Source organism: Platalea leucorodia (assembly GCF_965183815.1).
Source record: "Platalea leucorodia genome assembly, chromosome: 3".
Taxonomy (NCBI): Eukaryota; Metazoa; Chordata; class Aves; order Pelecaniformes; family Threskiornithidae; genus Platalea; species Platalea leucorodia.
Genome location: NC_138825.1, coordinates 52,076,369 through 52,089,657, shown reverse-complemented (window position 1 = coordinate 52,089,657; position 13,289 = coordinate 52,076,369). Strand labels below are relative to the sequence as shown.

The 13,289-nt window shown below is 35.1% G+C and overlaps 1 protein-coding gene across 1 annotated transcript in view; it reads left to right on the top strand.

Moving 5' to 3' along the window:
- PACRG (parkin coregulated) overlaps positions 1-13,289 on the top strand; it is a gene marked incomplete at both ends in the record, with an annotated part of 256,332 nt that overhangs the window by 58,589 nt on the left and 184,454 nt on the right. The window contains one exon of the mRNA XM_082305452.1: positions 5,840-5,974. Coding sequence (XP_082161578.1) covers positions 5,840-5,974 — 135 coding nt within the window. The remainder of the gene's footprint in view (positions 1-5,839; positions 5,975-13,289) is intronic.

Sequence of the window (13,289 nt, the reverse complement as noted above, 5' to 3'; positions counted from 1 at the left end):
ATTAATCGCTGTTTAAATCTGGTTTCAAATAATTTTTCTTAGTCATTTTCCTAATGTGCCATCATTGAAAAGTCTAAGAATGCAACCTGATACAATGGTTTTAAATGCCCACGAGTCAATGAAAGAAATATGGTCTTTCTCCTTTTTTTTTTTTTGCTTAATGGCTTGTATCTTTTATCTTGTCACATAGTTCAATGGCATAGAATTACAATAAATTAGTTTTGCAGTTATCAAACTCTTCAACTTCTCTTTGGCATTTAACAAACTTCAGAAGCTGTTTATTGCTTCATATACTCTGTCATCATGAATATTAGCCTTTAATTAACTGGAACTCTAATCTTAATCTTTCTAGCTATGTTGCAATGAAATATTTTTGTTAGGTTGAAGAAGATAGTATTTGTTACTGTTTTTCCAATAAATGGAATACTTCCAGAATGACCTTTTTAGTCTGTAATTATAACAATATAAAATATAAGACAAAACTCATTATCACAAGGAAAAGCATTGTGTGCTTCCTTTTTGTATACTTTATTTAGCAACATAAAATCACAGAGAAGCCTCAGCTGAGAAAGACCTCTGGAGATAATCTGATCCAGCCTTCTGTTGAAAGCTGGGTCTTAGATTGTTTTTTTTCAGGTCCCTACCAAGCCAAATCTCAAATATTTTCAGGGAGATTCCACCATTTCTCTGGGCAACCTATTCCAGTGTTTAATTTTTCTGACAGTGAAGAACTCTTTTCTTGTATCCAGACACAATTTCCCTTGAAGAACTTTGCACCTGTTGCCTCTTTGTCCTGTGCATCCTTCTAAAGAGAATACCTCCATCTTCTCTATAACTGTCTGTTAGGGACTGGAAAACTGTGATTAGATCCTCCCCTGAGCCTTCTCTTCTCTGGGCTGAGCACGTCCAGTTTCTTGAACCTTCTATCAAGACCTCCAGACCTCTAATGATCTTCATGGTCCTCTGCTAGACTCTCTCCCTTTTTTCAGTTTTTGTCATGAACTGGGAGGACCAGAACTGGACACAAGATTCCAAGTGTGTCCTAACAAACGTCAAGTACAGTGGAACTCCTTGATCTTCTGACTATACCCTTACTGATACAACCCAGGGCTCATTATGCCTTCATTGCTACAAAGGCAATGCTCACTCAAGTTTAGTGCTGTCCGCAAGAATCCCCAGGTCCTTTTCAGCAAAGCTACACCCCAACTAGTCAGATCCCACCCGGCTTGTACTGCTGCTTGGGATTATTCTATCATCTCATGTGCAAGACATTATGTTTATGCAATCCTTGTTGGCCCTGTCTTCTAGTTTGTGAAGGCGTCTCTGCATGGTGGCTATTCCTTCTGGTGTGTAGTACCTCTCCTCCCAGTTTGGTATGATCCACAAACTTGGTAATCAAGCATTCAGTTCTTCATCCACATCCTTTATAAAGATGTTGAACAGTATCAAACCCAATACCAACCTCTAGGAACGCCCTTTGTGACCAGCTGCCCCTGAGCCAGTAAAAGCATATCAGTCTTACCCTAAAAGTTCAAGCCATAACGTTTCCGTAAGATTTTTAAAAGCATAGTTTATGTAAGTAGCTTGGTAAATCAGATTATTTCAACTGTCGCCAGGATCAGTAGGTATTATCCCTCTGATTTCTACATTTTTTCCCTGCAATTATGGACCAGATGTGTCTTCAGAAACTGTCACATTGCAGCTAGGAAGGTCCTAATGAGTTGTACATGGAGAAATGCTGAATCTGCATGAGGAAAAAAGCTATTAAGAATGGTCATTCAGCTGTTAGGAAAGACTGTTCAACAGTTTTCTATTGTGAGAAACATATCTTCTGTGTGAAAAGCAAAAAAGAGGTAAAGTTGCCTGTTTCCTGGAGAACATGACTGGCCTAAAGATTTTGAGACAGCTTCTCTCTGTGGATACTCTGTTCCAGAATTTAATTGTTGCTCTTTTATTACTTTTTTATAGCAATGAATGTGAATCTGTGACTGGCATTCCTGCATTGTGATAGTCTGCAAATAGAAAACAAAAAGAAGTCTGGTCTCAAAAAGCGCTACTTAAAATCTAAGTATAGGAAAATAAATACATAAAACAAAATAGGTCAGGAATTACAAAAAGTGAAAAAGTAAATTATACACACATACTTTTCCTCAGGCAGACTGTTGAAGACGCATGACTAGAGTGACCCAAAGAGAGGTCTGCATAAAAGAACAGTGTTCAGAATACCAAAAGTGATAACGATGGTCTGCCTAGTAATAAAGACAGGAAGGAAATTAAACGATTTGCAAAAGGTAAACAGTATTAGCTCAATGCAGCAACTCTAGCGAATGTCTCATAATCTACTTTTATCAGATGCAAACAAAAGGAACAAGTTGCCTCCATGTAATAAACTTAAAGCAGAGCAACAGTACTCTTCAGTCATGCAAAGTATCATTTCTTCAATGCAGGGACAGTTCCACTCTCTTCCTGATTGGTGATATTTCTTTGTTCTAGTCAGATCTTAGGCTCATTCCTCTCTAGATCTTTCCACTGCTTTGGAGTCAGTTGCTCTTTCTGGTATTTAAAAGGTCTCTATGCCTATTACAGACCAAACTGACAAGAAAACCATCTTTAAGACAAAGGGAAAAACAACAGCTCTTTCTCTAGACTATTTTCAAGCAACTTCTCTAGCTATTCACGCTACTTTGCTAGTTATACAGTACAAGAATTATGAGATGCATAAGATGGGTAAGAAACTCCATATTGAAATGGAGACAATAATGACATGTAATGTTGACACGAGAGATATGACAATAGATGAAAGTTATAAATGGAACTTCTTAAGAAGTGGTTTTAGGGCTAACCTTAATTAATATTTTCATTAGTGACCTTGACAAAAAAAAAATTAGGATTGTATAATGAAATTTCTAGTTGACATAATGTTTGGAGTTGTTATTAAAACAGATGACGATCACAGTGTCACACAGATGGAAGTGGAAGCCCTTGAGAACTGGTGTAATAGAAATGGAATTAAATATAATAGTACAAAGTGCAAGATAATGCACTTAAAACTAATGACAAGAAATTCTGTTATTAACATAGAGCTCATCGACTGGAAAAGGTAGTTGCTGTGGCAGTTAATCAAAGGATAACTATGAGATGCCAGTGTGATGTGGCCATGGGAGACTAAATGTAATGCTAGATCTACCAGACAGACTGTATCATGTGAAAAAGGATAATACTCATTGTATTTCTCATCACTAATAATGTGGATTTAGTAAACCTGAATAGATTTCTCTTTCAGCAGCTTTTCCGGTCACAGCTTGAATGTACAGAAACTTTTAGGACTCCCAACACCAACTTTTGTCAAGGAGTTCTATAAATCCACTACTTGCTGCACGAATACATAACTACTTTCGTTTGTTCCAAACTTCTCACTTCCTAGATTTTTTTGATGCCCTGTACTTTTACTGAAGGAGACAGTGGAAAATCTGTCATTCATGCTCTCCATGAAGTCATGATTTTATAGATCTTTATTGTATTCCTCCTAAGTCATCATGTTCCTCGTTTATTCATTTCTTGTGAAAGCCATTCCATAACCTCAGTCATTATCCTCCACTGAACCTTTTCTAATTCTACCATATCTTTTTTGAGATGGCAGATCAGAGTAGGCATACTATTTAAGATGTGGTTTCTAACCACTGAATTAAGGATTATGCAATGCACAACAGCCTTTCAATAGGCAAGGGAGAAATAAACAAATTTGTAATCAGTTTTTTAAAGACTTTGTATATATAACAGAGGAACATTAGAGCAATAATAGACGAATAGATTTGATAATCAAGAGCCTTTTAGTCCTTATAGTTTCTTTATTCATGAACAGAAATTAATATTCATGAATAGGAAGAAGTCAAATTAACACAAACTTATTTTCTAGAAAATTTGCAAAGGTGCAGTAGAAAAAGGTTCATAGCAAATTTACTAACATGAGTTGGGAAGAAGAAAATGTTTAGTTTCAAGTAAGATGCAGTTTGGGATTGCATGATGATAGTCTGCAAGAAATAATGAAGATTGTATCTCATGTAATCAAGACAACATATTCTTTATCAATAATTTAAGTTAAAATTTAATAGAACAGTGACTCCTAATATTTTACAGAAAATAAAGTTTTACAGGACGTGTGAAGGTCCTGTGTGTGAAAAATATGCAAAAAGAACATAGATGCTTTTCTAGTGGCCTCAAATGAGCAGTGACTCATAGACTTGCCTGAAATGCAAAAAAAAATTAAAGACAAGTGAAAGTACTTATACTAGTGGCACAGAACAAATTGTTCCTCTGCAGAACAATAAGTGTAGATTTATTTACATTGGTTAGAAATGCTTTTCTTGGAGTATTACTCTCAACTGCTGCAGATGTGTTTACTAAGCAAAGTTACAGCTATGCATATCGAATCTATTTTCACTAGACATGGTCTATCTGTGACAGCAATGTGCAACAATAGGTCACAGTTTAGTAGCCCTAGTTTAAGCAATTTGTAGTAAAGTACAGTGTAGGCATATCACTAGTGGACCCTTGTACCTCAGTTAGTGGAAAATGATGTGAAAATAGTTCGGAGGAAAAAAACACCAAGTCAGATTTAGATCTGTAGGTAGCACAGTTAAATTACAGAATAGCACAAATGAAGCAAAGGATGTTACATGATTGATTGCATTCTGTTTACCAGAAAGCTGCATGTCTGTACTGCTGGAAACTAGCGTAAGGGTCACTGAAGACATAGAGACAAATGGAACAATACAAAATACTGGGTACGATTTATGATCCTTGAAGCTCTCACCTTTTTTTGAAAATGACACTTTCCATGTTATAAAAGGTAGCAAGTCATAAAGGCATTTTCAAAAAAAGAGATAAGCAGAGAATTATAGGAAGTTCTTATCCCAGATGCATGGCTGTAAAAATTGAAAAAAAGGCAAGAGTTTCTCAGGGAAGAATCAGTTGTCAAGGACATTTGAGATTAGTTTAGCTCTCTTAGTCTCTTTTAGTATTTCAGATTAGCTTTGTTAATTAGCTTAAGCAATAGATTTCTTATAAGTACTTGAAATTCTATTATCTTAGTGCCAATTGTTAGTTGCTATTACTACTATGTTTGGCTTAGAAAAAAGTTCCAGCATGAGCATTTTGGAATTGGACTCTCATTCAGGCACTCAGGCTACGCAATATGCTGACCAGCAATAACTCAGATAAGGAACTAAGCAGGGCTTAATCAAGTTTCTTCCTCCAGGACAACACAGGCAGAGAGGAGAGGTCTGAGAGAAGACTTTCCTTCATTTCTTCCAGTGCTTCAGCCATCAGTACTGAAGGGCTGGAAGTCATATGAAAGCCAGATCTGTAGCATCTGAGGAAGGAATATGGTGAAGGAGATTAGGTAATGGCCAGAGAAAGACAATGGAAAGTGAGGACAGTTATATTAGATGGAAACCATGTCAAATGACTTCTATAAAGAAACAAATAGAAAAATATTTCTCAAGGAGAAGTTCTCCAAGAACTTCTACTACATAACATGAATATGTTCTTGATGTTTTACTCTTGCTTAAAAATGCTGCGGTAGTGGAGATAGCTACTTCGAAATATAAGCGGGTTTTATGGGACAATCTGACAAAACCTGCACACCATTGCCAAAGTGTACTTTCAAAGAAGTGAAGTATAGCATGTAAAGAAGAAAGCAAACTATAATTTGAGAGCTCAATGTTATTCTTCTTTCTCATCTGTTTCTATTTTGAGCCATATAAATTAGGCTTTTTCTAAAAATATATTACCACTGAACTACGTCTTGTTTGCTTTTGTTTGGTTTTGTTTTTTTAAGGTAAGAGGGCCCCCACTTGCTGGAGCATTTAAAGAAAGACCAACAAAGCCCACAGCATTTCGCAAGTTTTATGAGCGAGGAGACTTCCCAATTGCCCTTGAGCATGATACTAAAGGAAACAAAATCGCCTGGAAGGTAAGTCATGGCATAGCTGTGACAGCCAGCTGAGCTTATTGAAGTGACATCTCTCATTGTCAAACAAAGTTGTCTTATAAGTAAATAAACTGAAATAATTTCTTAGCAAATGCAAGGTGGGGGGGAAGCTGTTAGAGAAAGGCCCCCTGAGTCAGCTGTCTACCTTGGCTAACAATTAAATTATATGCTGCAAAAAGGAAGATGACAGAGTTGCTTTGCCTTAGAGAATTGTCTCCTGCCCAATTCATCTCTATTTTTATGAGGACCTGGCAATGCAGCCTGTTTCAGGCAGTCCATCAAATGATGGAAGTGGCTGGATACTGTGAACAGCAGCCATTTATCTCCCCCAGATTTCACCTTCCTGCAGGACACTTCCAAATAAAAGCTTTAATTACCTAAATGGATAGGTCAAGACTGCCTGTTCCCTGAAAATGCAGAGCAGAATACAAACGAAGGCAGATTCTCATTCCACAGCTGTACTCTCAGTCTACAGCATATGTCAGACAGCGTAATCGCTGTCATACGTGGCCCTGTTAGAGGCTGACCTCCACTGCTGAAACCATTACAGCTCCGACATTTCTCTGACAAAAGGTTAATTGGCTTCAAAATAAATGTATTGCCTAATGACTCCATTCTAATGTGGCTGTGTTTCTCTCTAAAAGGCTTGGTGATGTTATTTGTAAAACTTGCCAATCTTCTAAGTAACTACTGCAGACTTTTAAATTTAATTTGAAAAATGAATGCTGATCTTTAACCCGCTCCTACTATTTAATTATTTTGGTTATCATGAATTACTTTATTGTTTTGTGTTATTTATTGGACTAGAATAAGATTTTGCTGGAAGCAGTGATAGTTACAGAAAATGAACATGATATGCATGAGCAAAATGTCAGACTTGTAGAATGTTTTAAATTGTTCACGTCAAGAACATGATACGAATTTTGAATGTATAACTATGTTAATTCAACACAAAAAGGAGGAATTTTGCAGTCTTATAGCTGATTCTACTCCTAATGAAGCCAATAGGATTAGACCTATATTGTGGTAAGTGGTACTACATAATTTGCTAGTAACTAGATTTTAAGGTAGCTTTTTTGCTTATTGAAGTATAGAAGAGAGATTTGTGCTACTATTTTGTTGCCCATAGCAGTGTTGAATCAGCACAAGGAACAATTAATAGTTCTTGCAGCAAAGGAGATCTCTGTCCAACAAGACTTTACCCATGATCAGAATGATATTCCAGTGCAACTGGTCTTTAGGCAACCCTAGAAATGCCCTTTCTGGACTAAAACTCACAGGCTTACAACCTAAGTCTGCACTCTAATCTTTCATCACCAGGTAAAACCCAAAGGTGGTTTGCAAGCAACTGCAAAAATCTGGAGAGTTTAGTTTTTATCCTGAGGCATTATAACTTCTCATTTCTCAAAATCAGACTGAGAGGTACAGATAATTTACCTCATTTTAATTGCATTTTAATGCATATACCTCTATGCATATAGGGACTTGGACTCGATGATCCTTATGGGTCCCTTCCAACTTGAGATATTCTATAATTCTATGACATCTTGCTAACTTGCTACCTACAAGTCTTCCAACCACAGCTGAATGTCTAGAGTAAGTAAGTGTTTGCTCCCTGTATCTGACAGTTTGAATTGTTGAAAACATACTACCTTAAGACAGTCACAATAGCAGGGTCTCTAGTCAAAGATACAGCATGTATTTTTTCTTAACACAATTTGCAATCTTATAGACCTAATGTCTCCCTAGTGTCCACCTACCGCAGTAGAACAGCACATAGCTGTGGCAATGTCGGACTGAGATGTCATGCAACAGCTGCTTTTGCAGTTAATCTTTTCTTCTAAAACAAATTATCACTACTTCAGCATGCATGCAAGAAAGCAGCACCGTAGCAGACTATTCCATTCTTATATTAGTGCATGGCAGGGTCCAACCTTGTTCCCTTATTCCATGCTACTTGGTTTAGTCACAAATCAATCCAGGTTGAGTTCTGTGGCAGGCACTCAAGAAAACAATACTGAGGTAGTAGAATTACTTGAGGCTGTTGTTTAATTTGGCATGCAACCATCATTGATTATTGTGCAGTTTAAGGAGATGAAGCAGGCAAATAGGAGTTTTCTAGTTCAAACTTTACATTAGAGAGCTTCTAAAGTCTTAGAGGCTGCCCACTGCTGCAAAAGGGTGAGAATGTTGTTCATCATTAGCTAATATTTAAAGGTGCAGAAAAAGTAAGGTCTGTAGTTTTCACTGGTTTAAGGACTTGCGAATAGTCAAAATATCCAACATACATCTAATGCCTAATTTTCATCAGTACATCATATTTATTTGTAAATCTGATTAAATAAGTAATTTTCTTAGAAATATATTTTAGTCAATTGTGCTTAAATTCATGAAAATGAAAAAAATGCTGTAATAATGAAATGCCTCTAGGCAAAATGTTCTATAAAATCTTGGCTGAACTATATTTATTTGCATGAATCATGATTCTAGTGGAAGGATAAAAAGAAGAAATAAATGGTAAAGTGATATTTTAATCCTGCTATAATTGCACAATAACAATGTTTTATTGTGAAAGGGTTTTTTTGCTCTGTTTAGATGTAATATATATCATGATTCACTTCACTCTTGTTAGTTTGTCTACCAAGTGGTGCATGAGAGAAAATATGGGGGGGGGGTCTCAGAAATAATGATTTGTTCTGACAAAGGAAAATACTACAGGATTTTGTTCTTTCCTGCAGAATACACAGTTGGGTTTTGATTTTTTTCTTTGTTAGGTTTTTATAATTACTGAAACAAAACAAGATAATTGTAACTGTCAGATACTAAATATTTTTTTGAAAACACTTTGAACTCTTGTTCACTGTATTGTAATTCTGTGGACTGAATACAGTCATTTTCGGCTAGAACAGAAGAATACAAAATGTCTTAATATCCATGAATTGTGTTAATATGTACCAAAAATATGCACAAATGACCCTTGATTTTTGAACAGTTCTGCATATCCCTAATTTTAAGCCCATGATTAGTTTCCTGTAAGGGCTGGCTACATATAACTATGGTCGTAGACCTAGATAAGATATAAATTTAAAGTTCGGGAACTATTCAGAACTATTTCTGAATAACTGCATGTGTTGAATCTTTAATTCTGAAATAATAGTACTTCATCGTTGTTGTTGTTTAGCTTAATTATTCCCAAAATGCACTAAATTTAGAAAGAGGCATTCTTACTCCAGATTAATCCCAAGCATAGACAACATTAAACTGTGCAGATAAACCATGATGTTTACCTTGATGCCTTTTCTTAAAAAAGGAACCAAAGCAAATTAGATTATAGCAAAGTGAAAATGTGAATTTTCACAATTCTATGTGAATTTTCAGACTAAGTCTTTAAGTTTAGAAAGGCATCTCTTTGAATACTCCTGTAATATTGGCATTCTGGTTGGTAAATTTTACTATTATTGCAAGTTCAAATAAACCTGTTTCGACCTAATGGAAGAAAACAGATGACCAGATGAAATATGTTTACAACATATAAATCATTATATACAAGAACAGGAAATTGAACCTGGTTTTAAAGGATACCATCCAGAGGAAAAAAAAAAAAGAATTTAAAAAACTCTGATAATACCAAACTAAAATTATCTGGTGTTAGAGGCTGTAATCATGTTTATTTCTAAAAGAAGATGACATGACTGTCTTGGTGTTCCTAATCTTTGTTTTCAAAACTGGAGAAAAGGTGGCTTTTTGTCATTTTCAAAAGGTGAATATAGAGAATGACTTTTTAATTATGTCTGTGAAAAGAAACCCACCATCTGTGTAACTCACTACACAAATTTCTGGTTTTGATTACAATTAAAGTGAAAGATCCATACAAAATGAATTCAAGACTTTTCATCCCCATTCAGGAGATCTACTAGCAGTCAGTGAATTCTTGCTAAATGGCATACACTCAATGTAATATTTTAATATCTAATTTCATTCCTTTGATTGTTTTCATGCTCCCTCAGTGGTCATTAAATAAAACTGTATAGATATTAGTGCCTTAAAATTTCTGCTAATATATAATACTCACGCTTTTTGATAAAGCAATAGCTTTTGAGATCTAGAAATAAACAACTTCTTTGGTTGAATTATTCAACAAATGTTCAAGGGTCTTTCCAAATTTGAAGCATTTGGTTTTGTCCACTAACAGAGAACGAAAAATAATGGTATAGTTTGAAAATGTGTTTCTGATGTGTATCAAACATGAAAGTTTGGAATGTAAATTGTTGTTAATTTAGAGTTAGAAAATAGTAGAAAGTGATCTTTTTAGAAAAAGAATGTGTTAAAATATCTATAAACCCTTTGACTACTCATGTGGGATCCTGCAGTTCTCTTTTAGCCTATGTATATCACAATTTTATTTCAAAATGTAGTAATATATTCTTTTGCACAATCTCACACCAAGCTACGAATAATAAAAGCTCATAGTCCAGGTCTGAAAAGGACTTCCATTTTTAAATATACATTACTGAATTAAAAAAGGTCAGAATGCAATTAAACCTTTGACTAAGAAAGTTGATAAAACTGAGAAAGTATTTCTGAATTATTAAGAATGTGTTTGAAATGCAGTCTCTCTGTATCGTACAGAAAATAATCAGAACGTTTGAAAAAATATTTTTTTAGGGAGTGGGGTTAATTATGAAAGTCATTATGCAGGGGAAAAAAAAGCTTCTATCCTTCAAAAGAATTTTAGCAATTTCAAAGAAATTAAAACCACATTCAAAAACTCAGACTTCTCAAGCAAAATGTCAAAATGAGCATGACTTCCCTCTTTTGGGGTTTGTTTTTTTTCCAGAATAGCTATGTTCACTAAGGATGTGACTTTTACCGTTTCAATTTCTCTTCATCCTCTCCTTCCTACTGAGCTTGTTTTTTTCAGGGGCCAGTATAAGCTATGGTAGCGAAATCACTTCTTGGTGGTAGAAACTAGATGCAGTGGTAAAAGAAAGCGTTCTGCCCTTAACATCATGAATTTGAATTGTACATACACTTTTTCCTCGTGCAGAGTATTGAAGGTTGCTTTTGGTAATAGGGACTACAAATAATTTGAACATGCCACAGAACTGCAATTTTTATTAGCATCTCTCATTCTTCATTTGGTTTTATGAGCATGCTGTATATTAGTTTATATAAAATTCTGAGCTGCTATGATTAAGCAGGTACCTATAACCAGCACCACGAAAAATCTTTTTTGTTTTTTGTTTTGGTTTGTTTTTTTTTTTATTTTTGGTGTTGGGCTTTGTTTTGGGGTTTTCTCAATAAAATGGCTGGGTTTTAAATTTTGTTTTCTTTTCCTGGAAGTGCAACCTTTTTGCTTGTTAGAGGGATGAGTTTAAAGCAAGAGAAAATATTTTTTTTTATCAACTGATATGATTGGAAGAGAGACAAGTTTTTAGTTGCAGAGCTCTCAATTAATGTCTCTCAGTATTTTTCATTTTTGTGGCATTGTCTTGCCATTAAACCACAAGAATAAACACTGTATGTTATTCCCTATGTAGTATTAAGTAAACATAGGTAACACTTCCCAAAGCTCAAATGCCAAAACAAATTAAAAATAGTTGGAGAGAGCTCATTTACCCCACAGAATGACCCCATTATTATACTAATGTCTTGCAATTTATAGAGGTGAGATGTCTTTCTAGAAGTTGAGGGGTTTTAATAGCTTATTGCCATCAGAATGGGAAGGTCCAGCTTTCCTTCACCTCTTCTGCTATTTCTAAGGTATACTTGGCACTGGCACTGATGCTTATCAGAGCCCTCTGTGAGTAAATTTATCTCACTAACTCTGGGAAAAAAGGTGGATGTGTTTTTTCTTGATTAGCAACATGTTCACAGTCCTGTGAACTTTGATTACAAAAGGGTCCATGGGTGCTAAAGCTGTGTGCTGGTGAAGAAGAGAGAAACAGTAGTGAAGTACAGTGAAGAACGGGAGAGAGTTGAAGGATCTCAAAACTTTTTTTCTTTTGACAGCAATGAACTGCTAGATTAGTTTAGCTGCTCATGGAATTGCAGCCTCAGTTATCTGAAAGCAAAGAGAACAGGCTGCCTATGAAAAATAGTACTTTTCTTTCGGATTTATATTCACACATAGAGGGTTTTTTTCTGCTTTCATTCTTTGTTAAACTAGGTTTAATATCTTCTTGATAAAAGATGTTGAGAGGACACTGTCATCTTAAAGAAAACTTGTAAATCCCCCATAAGTGTTACCATGCAGAATGAAAGCTTTTTGCAAGATTATATACAAAGAGGAGTGGCCATGTATCATGCTTAGGCACAGTGGGTACAGCACAGAGTGGTGTTAGTTTCTATTTTATTTAATGTCTTCATTAATGATTTAAGAAATAGATCAGAGTTTTCTTCTGCAATAGACTTCTGTTTATCTTCCCCAGAGGGCTCCTTTTTTTTAATCATTTCAGTGATCCTTTTTAAGCCTGTCTCCGATACAATTGTGTTGGTATAACAGTAAATTTCAATGTGGATTCAAGAGAAGGCAACTGAAAGCAAGAATTTCTTAAGACAGAAATAATACGTAATAATTTAGAGAGATTAGAAATATGAATTGAGGTAAAGAAATAAAGTCTTGGAGAAACAAATTTTAAATGCTGCCTCTGGGATAAAAAAACAATTATATTAACAGATTTAGTGTAAAGGAATAGTTTGGAAAATAAGTTTATTTTTTAAAGGACAGTAAAAACCTCCATTTTCTGTGGAGATAGTCATACAGCAAACTTGAGATGTGGTATGGTAGCAAGAAAGAATTACTCAGTTTTAAACTAAAAATGTAACAATAGCTCTGTTGCATCATATTAAATCAGAAGTTATTAGTAATCTGTATACTATGACTTACTGAAGCATGCATAAGCATGCATAAACAGTTGTGTATAGACAAATGCCATTCATTATTCTTTGTGACTGTGATACTGGTGCCCAACTAATGGCTATCAAAAGGGCTGACTTCGCTGATGTGCATGTGACTTTTTCTTAGAGATTGTTAAAAATTGCAGTCACGAGTCTGTCCTAGTTTCCTTTTTTAAATGTATAATACTAAAAAATAGCCACGTCTTAATGACTGTCACCTGATTTTCATTTAAACGAAAACTTTAAATCTCTTAAGAAATATTGTGTATGTATGTACTACACTTATACCTACTTTATGACCTGAAATCATACCAAAGAGCTAGAGAATAAATGCAATATCTTTTCTAGCAAATAAAACAAGAAAATTCCTGTTGAAACCATTAGAATGGGATCCTTA